Raw genomic sequence first — 17,596 nt, 5'->3', positions numbered from 1 at the left:
GACCGAATGGCCAATGTGGAAAGTGAACATGTATATGTGTGATAAAGCCGAATGGCCAATGTGATGAAAGTGAACATGTATATGTGTGATAAGGCGAATGGCAATGTGATGAATGTGAACATGTGTATGTGTGATAAGGCCGAGTGGCCAATGTGATGAATGTGAGCATGTGTATGTGAGATAAGGCCTAATGGCCGATGTGATGAATGTGAAAGTGTATAAATGTGATAAGTCCCGAAGGCATTTGTGTCAGTACTATATCCGGGTTAAAACCCGCAGGCTTTATGCGAGAATATTATCACTGATTAATGTTCGTAAGCTTCGTGCTCGTATTATATCCGGCTCTAAGACCCGATGACTGCGTGTGGAATTTTGTCCGGGTAAGACTCGATAACTTCGTTGGAGATTATGTCCGGGTAAGACTTCGTAATAAGAGTTGCTTATAAATATATTCAATGCGAAAGGTTAAACAGGTATGTACTCCAAGTCTATATGTGAGCTTGATTGCACTAAATCATAAGGTAGTTATGTGATGCATGTGAGAGCAATCTATGAGACTACTCTTATGAGTATGTGATATCGGATCAGTGTGAGAGGGTGGGAAATCATACGATATATCTATGTCACATGAGCTCACTTTTACGTGAAAGTTTATCTGCCTATTGTATATGATGAGACGTGCGTATTCGGAAAAGGGATGGTATGCCCGAAGGAAGAGTGAAATAAAAATACGAACAACTATGTTATAATTTGATTGTTATCTATTGCCACTGCTTAAAACTTACTAAGCATTGTAATGCTTACTCCGTTTACTCTGTTTCCTCTTTTATAGATCTCATTGCGAAGCTACAGGCTCGGGATCGTCAGCAACTAGTCACACTATCACTATCCACGGTTTGGTACTGCTATGTTTTGGATTGTCTTATGGCATGTATAAAATAGACTAGTGGCGGAAGAATATTTGGTTAATGTATATAGCCATGCGAAAATGGCTTACATAACCGGGTTTCCCTAGCATTCCCTGTTCCGACCCTTTGGAGATTTAAAAATTTATAAATTATAAACCCGAGATTAATTAGAGTCATTGCTATATTTTATGTACAGCCCCAATTCCCTACTTCTGGAGTCTAGTTTTTCTATTAGAATACAAACGACATCAGTATTGAAAGCTCTGTGCAGGGAGATATCCAATTTGTAATGCGCAAGGGTCAGTGTAGTCGATCCCTGTACATGGAGACTTGACTAAAACTGTACTAATTGGCCGACCAAATTCTAGAAAAAAATGTAGAGGCAATATCTAGCAGGAAAAACACGAAACGATTTCGAGTTGTGAAACCAGATATGATTTTAAAGCGACTATTAGCGAGAGTGTCTGGAATTTAAAAAAGTCTGTTACACCTCGTGTCACTGGTGAGGTTCGGTTCGGGGTGTACACAAGACTACGATATGTCATTCTAATGGGTCTTAAATGCGTTCATAGACCCAAATGCATCATCGACCTTCGAGCCATCTTTTTTGCTAGGGCGTACTACTTTTCAAGGATACCTTTGATTTCAGGGTTCACTCTTTCACTTGCCCACTGGACTAGGGGTGATAGACAATAGCAATCTTGTGCTTCAAATCATATTTATCAGCAACCACTTAAGCCATTTGTTTACAAAGTGAGAACCTTCACACTAATAATAGCTCTGGTGTCCCAAATCGGTAAACACATGCTTATGTAGGAATGACATGACTACCTTAGGATCTAACATCTAATCTAGAAAATGGTCCTTCTGAGTGGCTTTGTTCAACTTTCTGTAATCAATACAGATTCTCCAACCGGTAACAGTTCTCGTTGAATTAACTCATTACGCTCATTTTCAACAATCGTGATTCCACCTTTCTTCGGCACACTGCACCAGACTTACCCACGAACTATTTGAAATAGGATAGATGATTCTCGCATCTAACCATTGATCATTCTTTTCTCACAAATTCTTGCATAATAGGATTGAGCCTCATTTTCCCATCAATTTGAGCTCTTTCACCTCCTCTAAAATAATTTTGTGCATGCAAAAAGAAAGGCTTATACCTCGGATATCAACTATGGTCTAATCAATTGCTTTCTTAAATTTCTTTAGAACAACAATTAGTTGCTCCTCTTGATCTTTCGTAGTTCTTCTAAAATAATCATAGGCAAAGTAAAACAGTCACCTAAATAAACATATTTCAAATGGGAAGGAAGTACCTTTAGTTCGAGTGTAGGTGTTCTTCGATTGACAACTTGGGTTGCACAATTTCTCTGACTTCTAACTCCAACGGTTCAACCCGTGTGGATTGAATAAAATTTCTCGGATTGGCTTCCATCAATCATATTTTCTTCACCTTCTCATTCTCCAAAGGTCAAACTCTAAGGCTTTCTCCAATAGATCTTCCTCAAATTTCTTTCCATAGAAACCAAGGTTTCTATCTCTTCCATAACTTAACACTCCTCTGTTGGGTCGGGAAATTTCATCGCTTTAAGATGTTAAAAGTTACCCGTCGTCTCGAACTTGCATGGTGAGTTTTCCTTTCTGCACATCAATAAACTTTCTCCCCGTGGCTAGGAAAGGTTTCCCAAGGATAATTGGCACTTCCTTATCTTCTTCAAAATCTAAAATAATAAAATCAGCAGGAAAAATAAATTTATCGACTCTTGCCAAAACATCCTCAATCTTTCCTTCGGGATATGCTAACGATCGATCCGCTAGCTGAAGCATCATAGTTGTAGGTCTTACTTCACCTATCCCTAACATATTGAAAATAGACTTAGGCATCAAGTTGATACTCGCTCCTAAGTCACACAAAGATTTACCACTGTAAGATTCACCAATGTTACAGGGTATAGTAAAGCTTCATGGGTCTTTCAATTTCGATGGCAATTTGTTCTGTAAGAACGCACTGCACTCCTTTGTCAAGGCAACAGTCTCATATTCACTCAGTTGTTTCTTCTTGGACAGTATATCCTTCATAAACTTCACATAATTCGAGATTCGTTCTAAAGCCTCCACCAATGGAATATTGATGTGTAACTGCTTCAGAACATCCAAAAACTTCTTGAATTGCACCTCATGTTTCTACTTGTGTTGCTGCAATCTTTGCGGATATGGAGTTGATGGAACTTTCGGCTGAATCGGACAACTTTTTTGAGTAGGTAAATCTGCATCTAAAGAAGATGTTAAAATATCTGAATTCACTAATTCAGGGTTTACCTTGTCAAACTTTGTAGATTCTGATTCCTATGGTGTAGGAACTTCAACATCTGGTTGACTTTCCTCCTTTTCAATATGCTCATCTTCGACATCAATAATCGGGGTTCCAGAGTCTTACCACTTCGCAATGCCACTACCTTGATTTTTCTTTACCTAAATTCTTTGGATTCTCAGTATTTCTCGGCAAGGTTCCCTGCAGTCTATTACGAAGCTCCGTAGACAACTGACCCATTTGGTTTTCCAAATTTTTCTGTTTTGCTGCTTGGCTTTGGATCAAAGCTTCATTCTTTGTCATGTACGCTTTCAACAAGTTCTCCAAATTATTTGATGCCTCAGCTTGAGGTGGTTTTGGAGCTTGCTGATTAAACCCTTGAGATTGGTTGGGTCTTTGCTGCAATAAGTTGTTCGGTCCATTTCCTTTGTTGCTCCAAGAAAAGTTAGGATGATTACACCATGAAGGATTGTAGAATTCAGACTGGGGTCCTTGTCTACTCCTATTTTGATATTGGTTCCCCACATAGTACACTGACTCGGTGGCTGAGCTGATAAAGAATGACCTTCCTTATAGTATACGCAAGAAACTACTTCAAACGGACTTGGTGGCTGAGCTATAAAATTATTAGTACTATTACCGGTTAACTGTTTTAACTTAGAGGAAATAGATGATACCTGAGCTGATAACGAAGTGAGAGAGTCAACTTTATGAACTCCGACTACACGGCTTCCTAAAGTTGTTCGACTTATTGGTCATTGATAGCTATTACTCGCAATCCTCTCGATGATCTCATAAGCCTCATTATAAGACTTAGACAAAATTGCACCATTCGCGGAAGCATCTACCATCAATCTTGTATGTGCATTGAGACCATTATAGAATGTCTTAAACTGGATACAATGAGGAATCCCATGATGAGGACACTTACGAAGTAACTCCTTGAATCGCTCCCAAGCCTCATAAAAAGACTCGTCATCCAATTGTTGAAAATTGTGATCTCGTTGCTTAACTTAGCATTTTTGCTAGGTAGGAAATACTTAACCAAAAATATCTCTGCTAATTCTTGCCATGTAGATATGGAACTTGGTGGTAATGAACTGAGCCATGGTAGTGCTCAATCTCGCAACGAGTATGAAAACAACTTCAACCTCAGTGCATCTTCAGTCACACTGGCTATGTTGAATGAATCACTCACCTTCATAAATAATTGAAGGTGGAGATGTGGATCTTCCGTGGGCATACCACTAAATTGGCCAACCGTTTGTAGCATTTGAAATGTCACTGGTTTCAATTCAAATTGGGTTGCCTCAATATCTGGCCTTCTAATTCCTGGGTTTAACTCACTGAAAAGTCGTACAGCATATTGTCTGATGCATCAATCCCTATCATCGAAAATGACGATAGGATTTCGTACATAATCGGCTTCATTACCTTGGTCTTGATTTTGATTTCCAAGGTCCATCTCGACTTGTCTTTCAGCTATTCGTTCACGTCTTTTTTGTCTGAAAGTTCGCTCAATTTTAGGGTCTACAGGGAGTAAATCGATAATTCGATCTATGCTCATAAACACCTGTAAAGAAAATCACAAAAATAAAAAGAATAAGTTAGTAATGTTAGAAATAAATCAAATTGAAAATAAATAATTTCACGAAAACAAATGACTATGGCAACAGTTGACAATCCCCGGCAACGGCGCCAAAAATTTGTAACGCTGGAGTTTGTGCAAGTGTACACAGTCGTTATCAAGTAATAAGTAAATATCGAGTTATCATCTCCACAGGGATTGTATTTGTGCTAAGTCACTTAATTTGTAAATTATATTAACAATTTCATAAATAAAAACACAATATAGTTGAGAAGTGGTGATTAAAATATATTAAACTAAATCCAATGATCCCTAATGCAAATTATCCTAAGTATGCAAATATATAAATGAAAAAGATTTTAGTAAAATTAATCACAATTTGCAACAATTATAACATAAATAAACTAGGATAATTACTTTAATTAAACTCAATTTATTATCAACATGATTAATAACATTCGGAAAAACATTCCATGGCAACTCGATCTTTCATGAGTTTGGAAACCACATTAGGTCCTTTCAAAATTCTTTACTTAGTAAATACGCATTTTATTAATCCTTATTTACTAAGGGTTTCTTAGCATTCGTGTGTGGTAACAGGGACGTGCTAGGTTTGAAACAATTTAATCACACAAATCTAAAAACTATGTAGATAACAGAGCTTGGTTAGAGTTCTTATGCAACCTATAATTCAATCGGGTTAGGATCTAAATTAAGCATGCGCATTTCAATTATGCGTCCATTAGTCGTCGTCTGGTTAGGATCGCTCAGCTAATTCAGGTGCATTTCAATCACACATGAACGAAATACAGACTTGATTTTAAATGAAAACATGATCGATTGAGGCACAAACATTATAAGCATGAACCAAATAAATATTATTTAATCAAAATAATCATCCTAGCTTAAATAAAATTAAGCTATCATTGTTGTAAACAAGAACAAAGAACACATAGCAAACATATTTAAATTAAATTTAAAGAAAAGAAAGATTAAACCCAATTCAGAGTGGCTGTCACCTAAGACTCTGAATGACGAGACTCCTTCGTTCCTTTACTTTGCTCCTTTGCTGATGGCTCTCCAAGGTGGCCGACCAAGGTTTCTTTAAGAGGCTTAATTGCTAAAATCCTTATGCAAGGATGATGAAGGGGAAAGATAGCTAAAAGAGGTGAGAGAACGATGAATGAGTGAGAGATGATGGGATGAGGGATGATTGAAAAAGTGAGAAATGAGCTCTTATTTATAGGTTAGGCAATGGAGCTAGTTTGCTAAAACATAGGAGTGTCCATCCTTTGAAACTTCCTCCAAGAGTGGTCGGCCATGAATTGAGGAAAGGTGGCTGATTTTTCCTTGATTTTTGGTCAATTTGAGTGCCACAACAACTCAAGACTAATACTCGATCATCAGCAAATCTTCAAAAAAATCTCTAATTTCTTTAACTCTTCAAGGACTTTGTATAATTAAACCAAAATTAGTTTATGACATCCATGTGCAGCTGAAAATTGGGTTGACTTGGTCCCCAATTTGGGCGGTTTTGCAATTAGAAGAAAACTCTCAGACCTGTCCAAAAATAGTAGTTAGTTTATAGGACCAAATAATATAATTTAACCACTTTAATTAATCAATTTACTTAATTAATTAAAAACCAATTTACTTGGTTTTAACAACAAATTTAGGTAAAAAGGTAATGAATTATGAAAAATCCTATATATTTTTCAGTTTACACCTTCTTACTAATGATGCAAGGTCAGGAATGAAGTTTTACACAAGAACATTTTCACAAGATTTGGTACACCTAGAGCCATTATTAGAGATGAGGGGTCTCATTTTGATTGCAAGTTGGTAGCTAATGCTTTCCATCAATATGGGGCAAAACATAAGATTGTCACTGCATATCACCCTCAAACAAATGGACAACCTGAAATTTCTAACAGAAAAATTAAAATTCTTTTAGAAAAAGTGGTGAATCCTACTCGTAAGGATTGGTCTACTAGATTAGATGGAGCTTTGTGGTCCTATCGTATCGCATACAAAATACCATGGGGGATGTCACCTTTTAAGCTTGTCTATGGCAAGCCATGTCACCTTTCTGTTGAACCTGAGCACAAAGCATTTTGGGCTAGTAAGAAGCTGAACATGGATTGGGTCGCTACTAGCCATAAAAGGTTGTTAGAATTGAATGAAATGGAGGAGTTCCAAGTACAATAATATGATAATGCTAAGCTGTACAAGGGGAAGGCCAAGCGTTGGCACGATAAAGAATAATGGCAAGGCAATTTGAATTAGGACAACAGGTGTTGTTGTTCAACTCTAGGCTCAAACTGTTCCCTGGTAAACTAAAATTTCTCTAGTCAAGTCCTTTTGAAGTAGCCAAAGTATATCCTAATGGAGTTGTTAATATCAAATACTTGAAAATGGGGGTCACATTTAAAGTTAATGGGCAACGCTTAAAGCACTACTGGGATGCCCATGTGGATCGAGACAAACACTCCATTGGCCTCCGAGATATTTGAGCTAACAATTTCTTTTATATTTCTTTTCTTTAATTGTTTCACTTTAATTTTATTTTTAGTATTCATTTAATATTTTTTTCATTTTTGTTTTTATTTTTGAGTAGTTTTCTATGATTTCTAGAGACAGAATAAAGAATGTGAACTTAGCAATTGTGATATTAAGAGGAGTTTGTCATAACATTGTGACAAATTGGGTAAATGGATAGCATGGTACGATGTAATATGGGTTGACCGGGAAGAAAAGTCCAAGGGAGAGATTTGTTTTTTTTTTTTTGGATAGCTGGCCAATTTTTATTACTTGGCGAGCCCATAGAGGAGAAGCTAAACTTTTTGTTTGAGGACTAGGTCACTTCACATTCCCCCCCCCCCCAAAATCTTTTTAATTTCTTTCTTTCCTCCTCCATGCCATGCAAATTCCTTAGCATGTTTCATTTTAGCTTAACTGTCATCACTATCTCCCTTATTTTCCTCTTCTTAACTACTCACGTCTCTTAAGTTTCTCTTAAATTTTCCATTTTTACTGTTCTTTCTCTTCAATCTCTCCTATCTTTTCTTCCACTACATTCTCAAAGATTTCGTACATTCTTCTTCAATGGCTGGCGTCAAGACTGCTTCCAAAATTGTTGAACCATCAAGGGCTAGTGCTACTAAACCAAAGACGTTCTTTAACAGTGTCGCAGCCACAAAATACAATAACAACATCAGAAAACACCCTTTTTGTTTTGAGCAAGGGTTCTTGTTCAAGGACGAACCATACATGGGATATGAAAAATCTATGTCTTCCATAGTAGAAAAGCATGGGTGGAGTATTTTCTATTTGCACCCTGAGGACGTTTTAGGGGATACTATTCGAGAGTTTTTTGCCCATGTCAATTCTCCAGATTCTCCTTTTATCTACATAAGGGGCACTTCCATTCCTTTTGATGAAAGTCATATTAATGCACAGTTTGGTCTCACTAGTGTGCAAGACGAACACACACCATTTGCTGACAATGTCATTGCTGAGGGTTTAACCCATGTATTAGATGATTTATGTACCAAAGGTACACAATGGACAGTTTCTAGTCAAGAGTGTTATATTGTTGTGAGGTCTTTGTTGAAGCCTATTGGGAAAGTGTGGTATCATTTTCTAAAGAGTCGACTTATGTCGTCTACGCACAATACAACTGCTTCAAAGGAAAGGATGTTTTTACTACACTCGATCATAAAAGGGAGAAGAATTAATGTCGTAGGATCATTTTTCATGAGGTACACCGGTGTGCTAAGAAAAATGTCAGTAGCTTAAACTTCCTCTCCCTTATTACTGCTCTATGTCGAACCGCCTGAGTCCCCTCTCAGTGCAAATAAAGATATCACCCCTAACAAGGTAGACTGTCCAAGACCTCTTTGCCATGATCCAAGGCAGTGATGCTACCAAGGCAACTCAGCATAGTCAAGCCACCACTTCTACTATTGCACATTCTCCCACTACAACACCTTCAGTTTCTCATAGCTCCCTTGAACAACAAATTTTGCGCTCCTTAAAGCAGTTGGAGCAAAGGATGTCCCTTTTTGAAATTCAGCAGTTCCACCAGGCAAAAGAGATGGTCCAGGCCGAATAGTAGCAAGATCAATATTGGACTTATGTGAGGAGTAGGGATTTAGCTATCAGGAGATCCCTGTAAAAAGAATTTTACAAAGCCAATGTTAGAATATACTGTCTTCCCCGCCACTTTGCTCCCATTTTCTGATGCTGCCGAGGAGCCCACTCAAACTATTGCTGAAGAGCCCGAAAAGATGACATCCCTGAATATTGAGAAGGATGAAGAAGAAGAAAAAGATAACACTGCCACTACTGCAACCACCAAAGGTAAGGACCTTGTTCCACCTTTGCCACCAGCTTCCGTAACTACATAGAATCGTGACGTTGATCTTCTAATCGATGAGCTCACGAAAACTAATAAGGAGGGGGGAAAATGACCCCCAAAAAGAGGAAGTGGCGGTATAAAGTTAGTGCCCATAAATCCACTCATCGGACAGAATGAAGTACCTACATACTAGTCCAAGCCAACTAAGTTTACTATTTTTTCATGCATCTTGCATTTAATTTCTTTTGCCATGAAATTTGTTTTGTACAAATTTCTCTTTTGGTTGTTCTCTTATATATCTGGTCATGCATTAAGGAAAATGCATCCATTAGTTTTGGGGGGTGTTCCACATTTAGGCTACATTGTATATTTAGTATATATGATCATTTTAGTATAGTTATTTTAGTATAGTTAAATATGTTTTGCCACTACCATGTAACTATTAAGTATTGTTTTCTAATAATAAGTACAATTTGTACTTATGATGTTCGATAATGAGCTTAGATTCTTCAATACACCTAGAACATGTGAGAGTGGATTAAGTGAATTTAGCTTAGGATTGGTTTCTTAGAATATGGAAGGGTTGTGTTTGGTGGTTTGGCAGGTGCAGAATATAGAGAAAGAAATAAAAAAAATGAAGTTTAGTGGGGTAAAAGGTTGGATAGTTTGCCACTTTGTATGCCGTGGAAATTCCGAGAAGATTACCAAGTCAACACTCAACGCATACAAGTCTCAGCCCAACTCTACTTGTACAAAAAAAATATTCCTAAAAAGATGAGAAGATATCGAGTGCTATTGGATTTACCATAGGAAGAAAAGCTTATAAAAGGCTAAAGGAGGAAACCCTAAAGGATGGGGAAGATCTGTAGGTAGAAATAGAAGGTAGCAGCGAAGTCAAAATAGAAAGAGGAAACCAACGGTAGTCCCTCTTAGTCACCACAAGACACTGTGTTGCTGGAACGTGGATTAGTTTGGCGGAAGCCATTTTCCCAAAGTTATTCCATTATTTCTTAATTTTTTCTCCCGTGAATTAATTTGATTGAAACGATATTGGATGATATTTTGGTTTTGAATTTTACTTGCCAGCTCATGAACTAAATCTCATAGGGTTGGGATTACATGATGAAACATTCACTTTCTTTAATGGTTGAAGCATAGATCTAAATTAATTTATTTTTTCATTCAATTGTATTTATTTTTAAATTGTATGCGTGCAATCCCTACACATAGACGACTGTGTAGCATGCCCATGAACGAATCTAATTCTGAAAAGGTTGGATTAGTTGGACTGAAATTGAATGATATGCGCAAGTCTCAACCGATACTTGTAGTAAACTCTAGACATAGAGCAACGTTCATATAGAAAGAAAAAAAAGCAGTGTAAGATACCACGCTAAAGGTGTATAGACATATATCGCTTGAGGCAAGGTAACTTGAGGTTTTGCTCTTGAAAGAAACATACTACTTTAGAACCCTTCTGAGCAGTAGATTGAGTATGATTTTGCTGAGGCATTATTGATAGGAAGGGTAGATTCTTAGTAATCCCGACCTTCCAAATCAACATTGTATATCCTCTATCATTTGTCGTAACATCTTGACAGCACATATTTAGTTGTGTACTTGTTCGTTACATATTATCCTCGTAGTTATTCTCATAATTTTCATTGCATTTTTACTCTCTCTTTGCGTGAGCATTTTCCAGTATTAGGCAGTACAGATTTAGCACATATTATTTTCCCTCTAAATTACCACTTCATACTTATCTCTGTTTGTCATAGCTATAATCATAATTCATTATAATAACTTGATTACTTTTATACCTAATCTAATCTCTGTGGAGACGATCTTACTTATCAATTTTATTACTTGAGCCGATGTGTATACTTGCACAATTCGCATATGATATTCACATACGACATAGATGTGATTGTCTAAACTAACAATACATTGGATAAGACTCAAGTTGAATTTATCCTAGATTTATTTTTGAATTTATTCAGTTGTGACGTTCATGGTGTGACTTATGCAAACACAAAGTAAGGGACAAATCATATATTTATAGTCCATGTCCTTTGCTGTATTAAAAACTCGACCTCTCATGGTTGTAGGCAAAAAGTTGGTATATTGGGTACATGACTTAAGCATGATATGACTTCACTCTCAATAGTGGAATCATAGCTCAATAAAAGAGTAAATGTTATCCTCTCATTGGTATTGTATGAATTATGAAAATGGAATTTAGTTAAGGGTCATTTGTTTGAGACAAATGATTTTATCATTACTAATTTGAGTAATCATCATTTTTATTGTGAAATATAAAATGGTGACCATGAGATAAAATGGATCGAATTAGGTGAACAAATTTAACTTAAAAGGATCGTGACAATGTTATTAGACTAAAGCTTGTAATCAATAGCTTTTGTAATGGTATATAATAGTGAGTTCATTCATGGTACCTTAGATGGATGACTCTATGACTAAATAACTTGTCATTAAAAAAAATGAAGAGTTGGAACTTAATTACTAATTATTTAAGCCCTATTTATATATGTCAAAGTAGTCCCTTCACTAGTTTAGCACAACTCTTTAACGAATTACATTTAACATGAACACTTGCATGGAACCATAAACAATTGAACAATAAGAAATTGATTAGTGGATTTACTCATTGGAGTAATAAGAAGTTTGAAGAGATTTATCAAATGGTGTTGATAAATGAGAATAAATTTGTGAAGGTCCACAGTCCCTATCCGTTTCAACTGTTAGTAATAGGAAGGTATAATGGTGTGGTAGTCATCATATTTTTATAGGTCTTTCGAATTTCTATTTATAAGTCTTCAATAGTTTTTAGTCTAAAATTCAAAACCACACTTTTTTGTATAAATAAGGGTAATAACATCTATAAAAGCTGTTTCCCTATGAGCTAGACTCCAATTCTTTTTAAGCTAAGAGAAAGTCTCCCACAAAAGCTACAACCACACTCTAAAAAACAGAATGTTATTTTATATTTTTAATATAATAAATATATAAGCACAAGCTTTGAAAATTTTGAACTGACCAATATACCATTTATTGTTCAATATATACTGAATTTATCATTTTAAATATTTTTTTATTATTTATAAGCTTTATCAATTTATAAATAAAAATTTTAATTTTACTAAAATATTTGGTTAAATAAATTTACTTGATAAAAAAATTTATAATATTTATAAATAAGAATTCCGATTCTATTAAAAAACTTTTATTAAATGAATTTATAAGATAATAAGTAAAAAATAAATTTTATATTAAATTTAATTTTATATTTATGAGATAAAAAAGTACTTTATATTTAAATTATTATGTTTCCATTAACCAAAAAGAAAGAAACATTAATTTTGTTCTAAATAGAAAATTTTAATTATTCATATCATAGTAACTTTATATTTTTCATATATGAAATTTTAGAAATAATACATTTATATAATCTAATGTAATATATTATGATTATATTAATTATATATTATCTATGAAGCCAATCTTTCTATTATTAAGAAAACATAAAAATTAAATAGTAAATAATTTAATATACAATATATCAATTTTTCTATAGTTTGTATAAATGGTTTAATAATGATTAGGAAATTATATTTAAATAGTCAAAATAATTTATATACATTGATTATGCTAATTTGTTATTATTTTGAATAATGCCGATTTGTATTAGTTATATGAAATAAATCAATATTGTACATAGAATATAGTAAAATTTATTTAATTATGATTTGAATTTTTTATTATTATAATATTTGAATTGTTAAATAAGTTAATTTGTTTTAATTATATTCAACAATTTAAATAACAAATATTACTTTATACTAATTACAATAATTAAAAATACATTACTCAAAAGCACGTTATTGACCATTTTCATATTTTGTTAACAATTGACACTCTTTCGTTTCTTTTTGGAAGGCCTTCCTTCACCCTTGCCTATATTTTTAGCTCTCAAAAACAGGGGGTTTATACCTCTGTTCCTCTCTTTCAAAACAAATGATAACATGCTTTGGTATGAAAGAGGAAAAGACAAAAGAGAAATAATTCTGTTTTAGAAGACAAAAACAAGGAAATCCTTGCTCTAGTTATTTATATCAGATTGAAGCAGGCTTCTAAAACTTTTAAGTTTTCCTAAAGGTCAAGTGTATCTTTTGAGTTTATCCAATAAATTATAAATTAAAATCAAGATTATAATACATGAAATCATTAAATTTCTTTGAAATATATAATATATGCACCTTACCAGGGATTGTAATTGTTCCTAGGCAATATAGGGCCTTAAACCTACATTGATTTCTGCACCCTTAACAAAAGACCTATAAATTCAACACAAGCACTAATTCCCTACTCTGCTAAAAAAATAGAAAATGTAAACCATAACCTTATGCCGAGTTGTGGCAGTTTACATAACAAAGCACAGTTCAAGAGTCCATGAACCAAAAGAATTCAAGGGAATCAAGTCGATGAAGGATGTTATCAATCATGTTTTTCAAAACATACTAAGTAATGACACAAGTATTCTACATATCCAGATTGAAATATACTAATTACTAGTCATGCCATCTCACAATCACAACATCTCTCAGTTTTACAGAAACTATGTTCCGGTGGGAGAAAGGAAATGAAAAGAAAAACATATAAACATTATTTGGATAAATTTTTAAAATGAAATAAAGGGATGGGGTTGAGCACCCCTCTTTTTTCCTCAAATGTTCCATTGTTTTTTTACTACCAAAATTTCATACCAAGTCTGTTCTTCAATTTTCAAAGGCCATAACAGCCTTCCCTAATAATTTATTCATAAACTTTTTCTTTAATTTGTGCCTGGATCTTAATTTTTCTTCTCATTTTATTATAACCTCACAAAATCTTCTTCTTTTCTTTTAACAAGATAAAGATGAAGAAACATGTAAAAATGGAAAATTAATACCTATAACAATGGAGGTTTTTAAACTTATCAAAACATAAAAATACATATACAAGTTTATAATAAATTTATTTTAGTAAGAAATGTTTCGGTTCTTGAATTTTCTCATTGGAATTAAATTTCAAAAAATCATATTGGTCTCTATAAAAGATTCCAATCATACATTTTTACTGATTCATAAAAAGTACATCTTTTTGAAATTGTTTTTCTTTTTCTAACAATTAAACCTAGTTAAAACATTTAATTTCACTATTCACATAATAATTTAATTAAACATTTCATTTGAAAGGACATAATAGGAACAATACAACACACTCATTCCTTACATTTCCATTCATTAAACAAAGGATCTTCATAATTTGTCCTTCCCATTACTCATTTAAGCATCCAAACAAGGGAATGGAGAATCTTTTCCCTTCTATGAAAACCTCTATATTTCTTTACTTACTTTTTCTTCCTTTTCCTTTGCTAACTTCATTCCAAGCATCGCATAAAGTACCCATGTAGGAGACATATACCTCAAAGTAGACATGGGATATATGTATGACTTTCATGTTAGGAATACTTAGAATAAATAGAATACTCTTGTTCGAGCACTTATAGATGTCATGAAATTCCATGAAATAACCAAAGCCAAGAAAACGAAGCTCAAGGGAATTAGTAAATAGAGTTTTACAGTTCAAGAACTTACAAGAGCAAGCATATCTTGAAGATAGCTCCTAAATGGTGTTTGCATTTGCTGCAACGGACAATAAAATCCAATGAATTATAAGACCTCGAAGTATGACTCATGAAGTGAAGATACATGTTCACATAAAAAACACTGATTAGCTAAAGCAATTTTTTTCCTCATGCCCTTTCTGCTTACTAAATTAAGAATGATAAAGCGTACATGGATTAGAATTATAAACATAATCAAAGATACAAATTGATGTTAACAAATATAGACATTCCATAACCATAGCATATGAATTATGCAATTTTAGTTCCTTATTCCGCATCCCTTTTGTTTTAGTTTTATACGGATTGAACTCTAAAGGTAAATAATAATAACTATAATTAAGGCTTCTATACTAATGGTGTTACCTGCTGATTACAAGCAAAATATAGCACAAACTGAAGCAACAAATCATAGTCAATAAATCAAGTGAATTATTCTACCTCAGTTACATCCCAATCCGAGACTACACGATTACGTACACATACAAATTCGAGATTTAAAAAAAAATCTAAAGAGAAATATATTGTTAAATCCAATCCAAATATACAGATAAACAACAAAGACCCCACCCCCCAAAGAAAATGAGAAAAATAATATTCTACAAAATCTGAAGTGAAAATTTAAAATAATATGAAAAAAGAGGAAACCTGAAGGTTTTCGGGAAGATACTCGTGCTTCATAGAGAGGTCCATCGAACGCTTAAGGCGTTGGTTGCGGGCATTGACGATCTCACGGGGCAGCCGATTCAACGCCTCCTTGATATCCAAATCATAGTAACGGTCGTATAAATCGTCATAGCGAAGGCCTAAACAAATTGTCGTATTAAGTTTAATCGAATTAATTAAAAAAAAGAGATTAGGGTTACATTTACGGGGAAAAGCGTACCGTATTTGCGGAGGCGCTTGGAAAGGGATTTCATGTGCAGAGCTGCCAACCAGCTTTTCTTGGGATCCAGAAATGACTGCAAGAACGACGACATTTTGGCAACTCCCTTCTTTCTCTCTACCTCTAGCTTAGTTCCCTTCCAAGCCTGTGTCTCCTATTTATTTTGATTTCAAGGAAGAAAAGGCTCCTGATTTATAAGTGATGTGGCAACCTAAATTTACGATCCACCTTGTATAAAAACGTCGTATGATGGTAATTAGACATGTTGATCTGCGGGTTGGAGCTGGGTTGATTGATCGCGTTAGAGTGTATGAATATTGAACATATAAATAGGCACAAAATATAAAGAGTTAAGAAGCTGTTTTTATTATAAATGAGACATGTAAATTGTAATATTTATAATTTTATAACGGAATATGAAGTATTTTCATGATTAAATCTAAACAAAATCGGATGATAAGATGGGTCAAAGATGATATCATGCAACAAGAAAGCTAGCTAGCTAATTAGAAGGTAGTATATTACCACAAATTCAATAATACCAATTTCACAAATTCAGTAATAAGTTAAATGAAGTGATTGATTAACATTCATGTAAATAATTAACTATTGGATTAGGGATTTAGATTGACTAATTTTCTTAATTGGTCCAATTTTATCTCCTGGTTATCATTTTACTTAATTAAGCGATTTAGTCCAATTTATATCTTGACATCACTAAACTAAATCGAGATAAACATATTTATACTTGATAAGTTCTAATTTCTATCTCACTTATCTAAATATTTCCTTAGATCATCTTCTAGATTTTTAAGCTTATTCAATTTAATCCAAATTTTATGATCTAGTCCCTAAACCTTAAATCAACTAATTACACTTCAATTAACCAACCACTAATTAATTTAGTTCCTACCCATTATCAATTCATAAGACTCAATCAATTTCATGTTAGATTAACAAGAAAATAATGCAAAATGGATAGGTTTGAGAAATGCTTAGTAATATTGATGAAACCCTTAAATTGATTGATAGAGAAAATGTTGACTCCTTGTATGTCAACAACCCAATTATCAGTTTTCAAAATTAGATAACAAAAACACTAAAGATCTATTGAAATATTAAATAATATACGAAAGGTATAAGGAAGTCCCTATACTTTTTAGGCTAAAAAAGGTATAAGGGTAGAAAATTAAAAGGAATTTTCTCAAATCTAACCTAGAAAAGGAAGTACTAAGAATCTAATGATTGACTCCTTTCAAATTGTGTCATAGAGTTGTTTATATAGTAAACACAAATTAGCTTAAGAATGACAAAAATGCCCTATTATAAAATGTGACTTAAGCTTAACTAGACATCAATTTGTCCTTACAAATTTTCCTTGTCAAGCCTTGATGTTGCGACACCCAACCTTCGATGTCACGACACCCTCGATAGTCTACTTCATGAGGTATTGGCAAGCTTCCGTGTCGCAACCTGGTACTCAAGTGACCTAGCTTCCTCACTTTGGTGTTTGGGCTCAAGGTTGCCACTTTGGTGACTTAGAGTCGCGACTATGTAGGCTGGTGTCGCAACACCACTCCCTTGATGTCACGACTTTGAAGGCAGGCCACTTGGGTTACAATTTGTTGAATTCCAACTCCTTGAGTGGAGATAGAGGCATTGGTGTCACGAACTAAGACACTAGTGTTATGACTTTGGCAACAACGATGGCTCTTCCTTACATTTTTGCCTCAGTCACATTCCTATACAAGCTCAATTCAACCATTAAACATCTAACTGTATAATTTTTCATTTTGGGTCTAAAAAGTATGGAAATGCAACAAAAACTAACATCCAACATAAAAATCTAAT

The 17,596-nt window shown here is 34.1% G+C and overlaps 1 protein-coding gene and 1 non-coding gene across 3 annotated transcripts; one reads left to right on the top strand and one right to left on the bottom strand.

Annotated features, from left to right (window-relative positions):
- The first annotated feature begins 4,134 nt into the window (after positions 1–4,134).
- On the top strand, positions 4,135–4,240 carry LOC121215661 (small nucleolar RNA R71). Its single transcript, XR_005911637.1, has one exon. It is a non-coding gene; the product is annotated as a small nucleolar RNA R71 (small nucleolar RNA).
- Positions 4,241–4,588: 348 nt separating this feature from the next.
- LOC121215373 (cytochrome b-c1 complex subunit 7-2, mitochondrial) lies at positions 4,589–16,279 on the bottom strand. 2 transcript variants are annotated; one of them, XM_041089802.1, is made up of 4 exons: positions 15,746–16,111; positions 15,508–15,665; positions 14,831–14,878; positions 4,589–4,798 (listed from the first exon to the last, which is right to left on the bottom strand). In XM_041089802.1, the coding sequence occupies exons 1-4, from the start codon at positions 15,837–15,839 to the stop codon at positions 4,604–4,606; spliced, it is 495 nt and encodes a 164-aa protein (XP_040945736.1). In that variant the 5' UTR covers positions 15,840–16,111; the 3' UTR covers positions 4,589–4,603. The 2 variants fall into 2 exon arrangements, with proteins under 2 accessions (XP_040945736.1, XP_040945737.1); XM_041089803.1 differs by lacking the exon at positions 4,589–4,798 and adding an exon at positions 14,392–14,657 and having other exon boundaries at positions 15,746–16,279.
- Between the last annotated feature and the right edge of the window lie 1,317 nt (positions 16,280–17,596).

The sequence above is a fragment of the Gossypium hirsutum genome, chromosome D03 (assembly GCF_007990345.1).
Source record: "Gossypium hirsutum isolate 1008001.06 chromosome D03, Gossypium_hirsutum_v2.1, whole genome shotgun sequence".
Lineage (NCBI taxonomy): Eukaryota > Viridiplantae > Streptophyta > Magnoliopsida > Malvales > Malvaceae > Gossypium > Gossypium hirsutum.
Note: the sequence above shows the minus strand (reverse complement) of the source record. Positions and strands in the feature narration are given on the sequence as shown.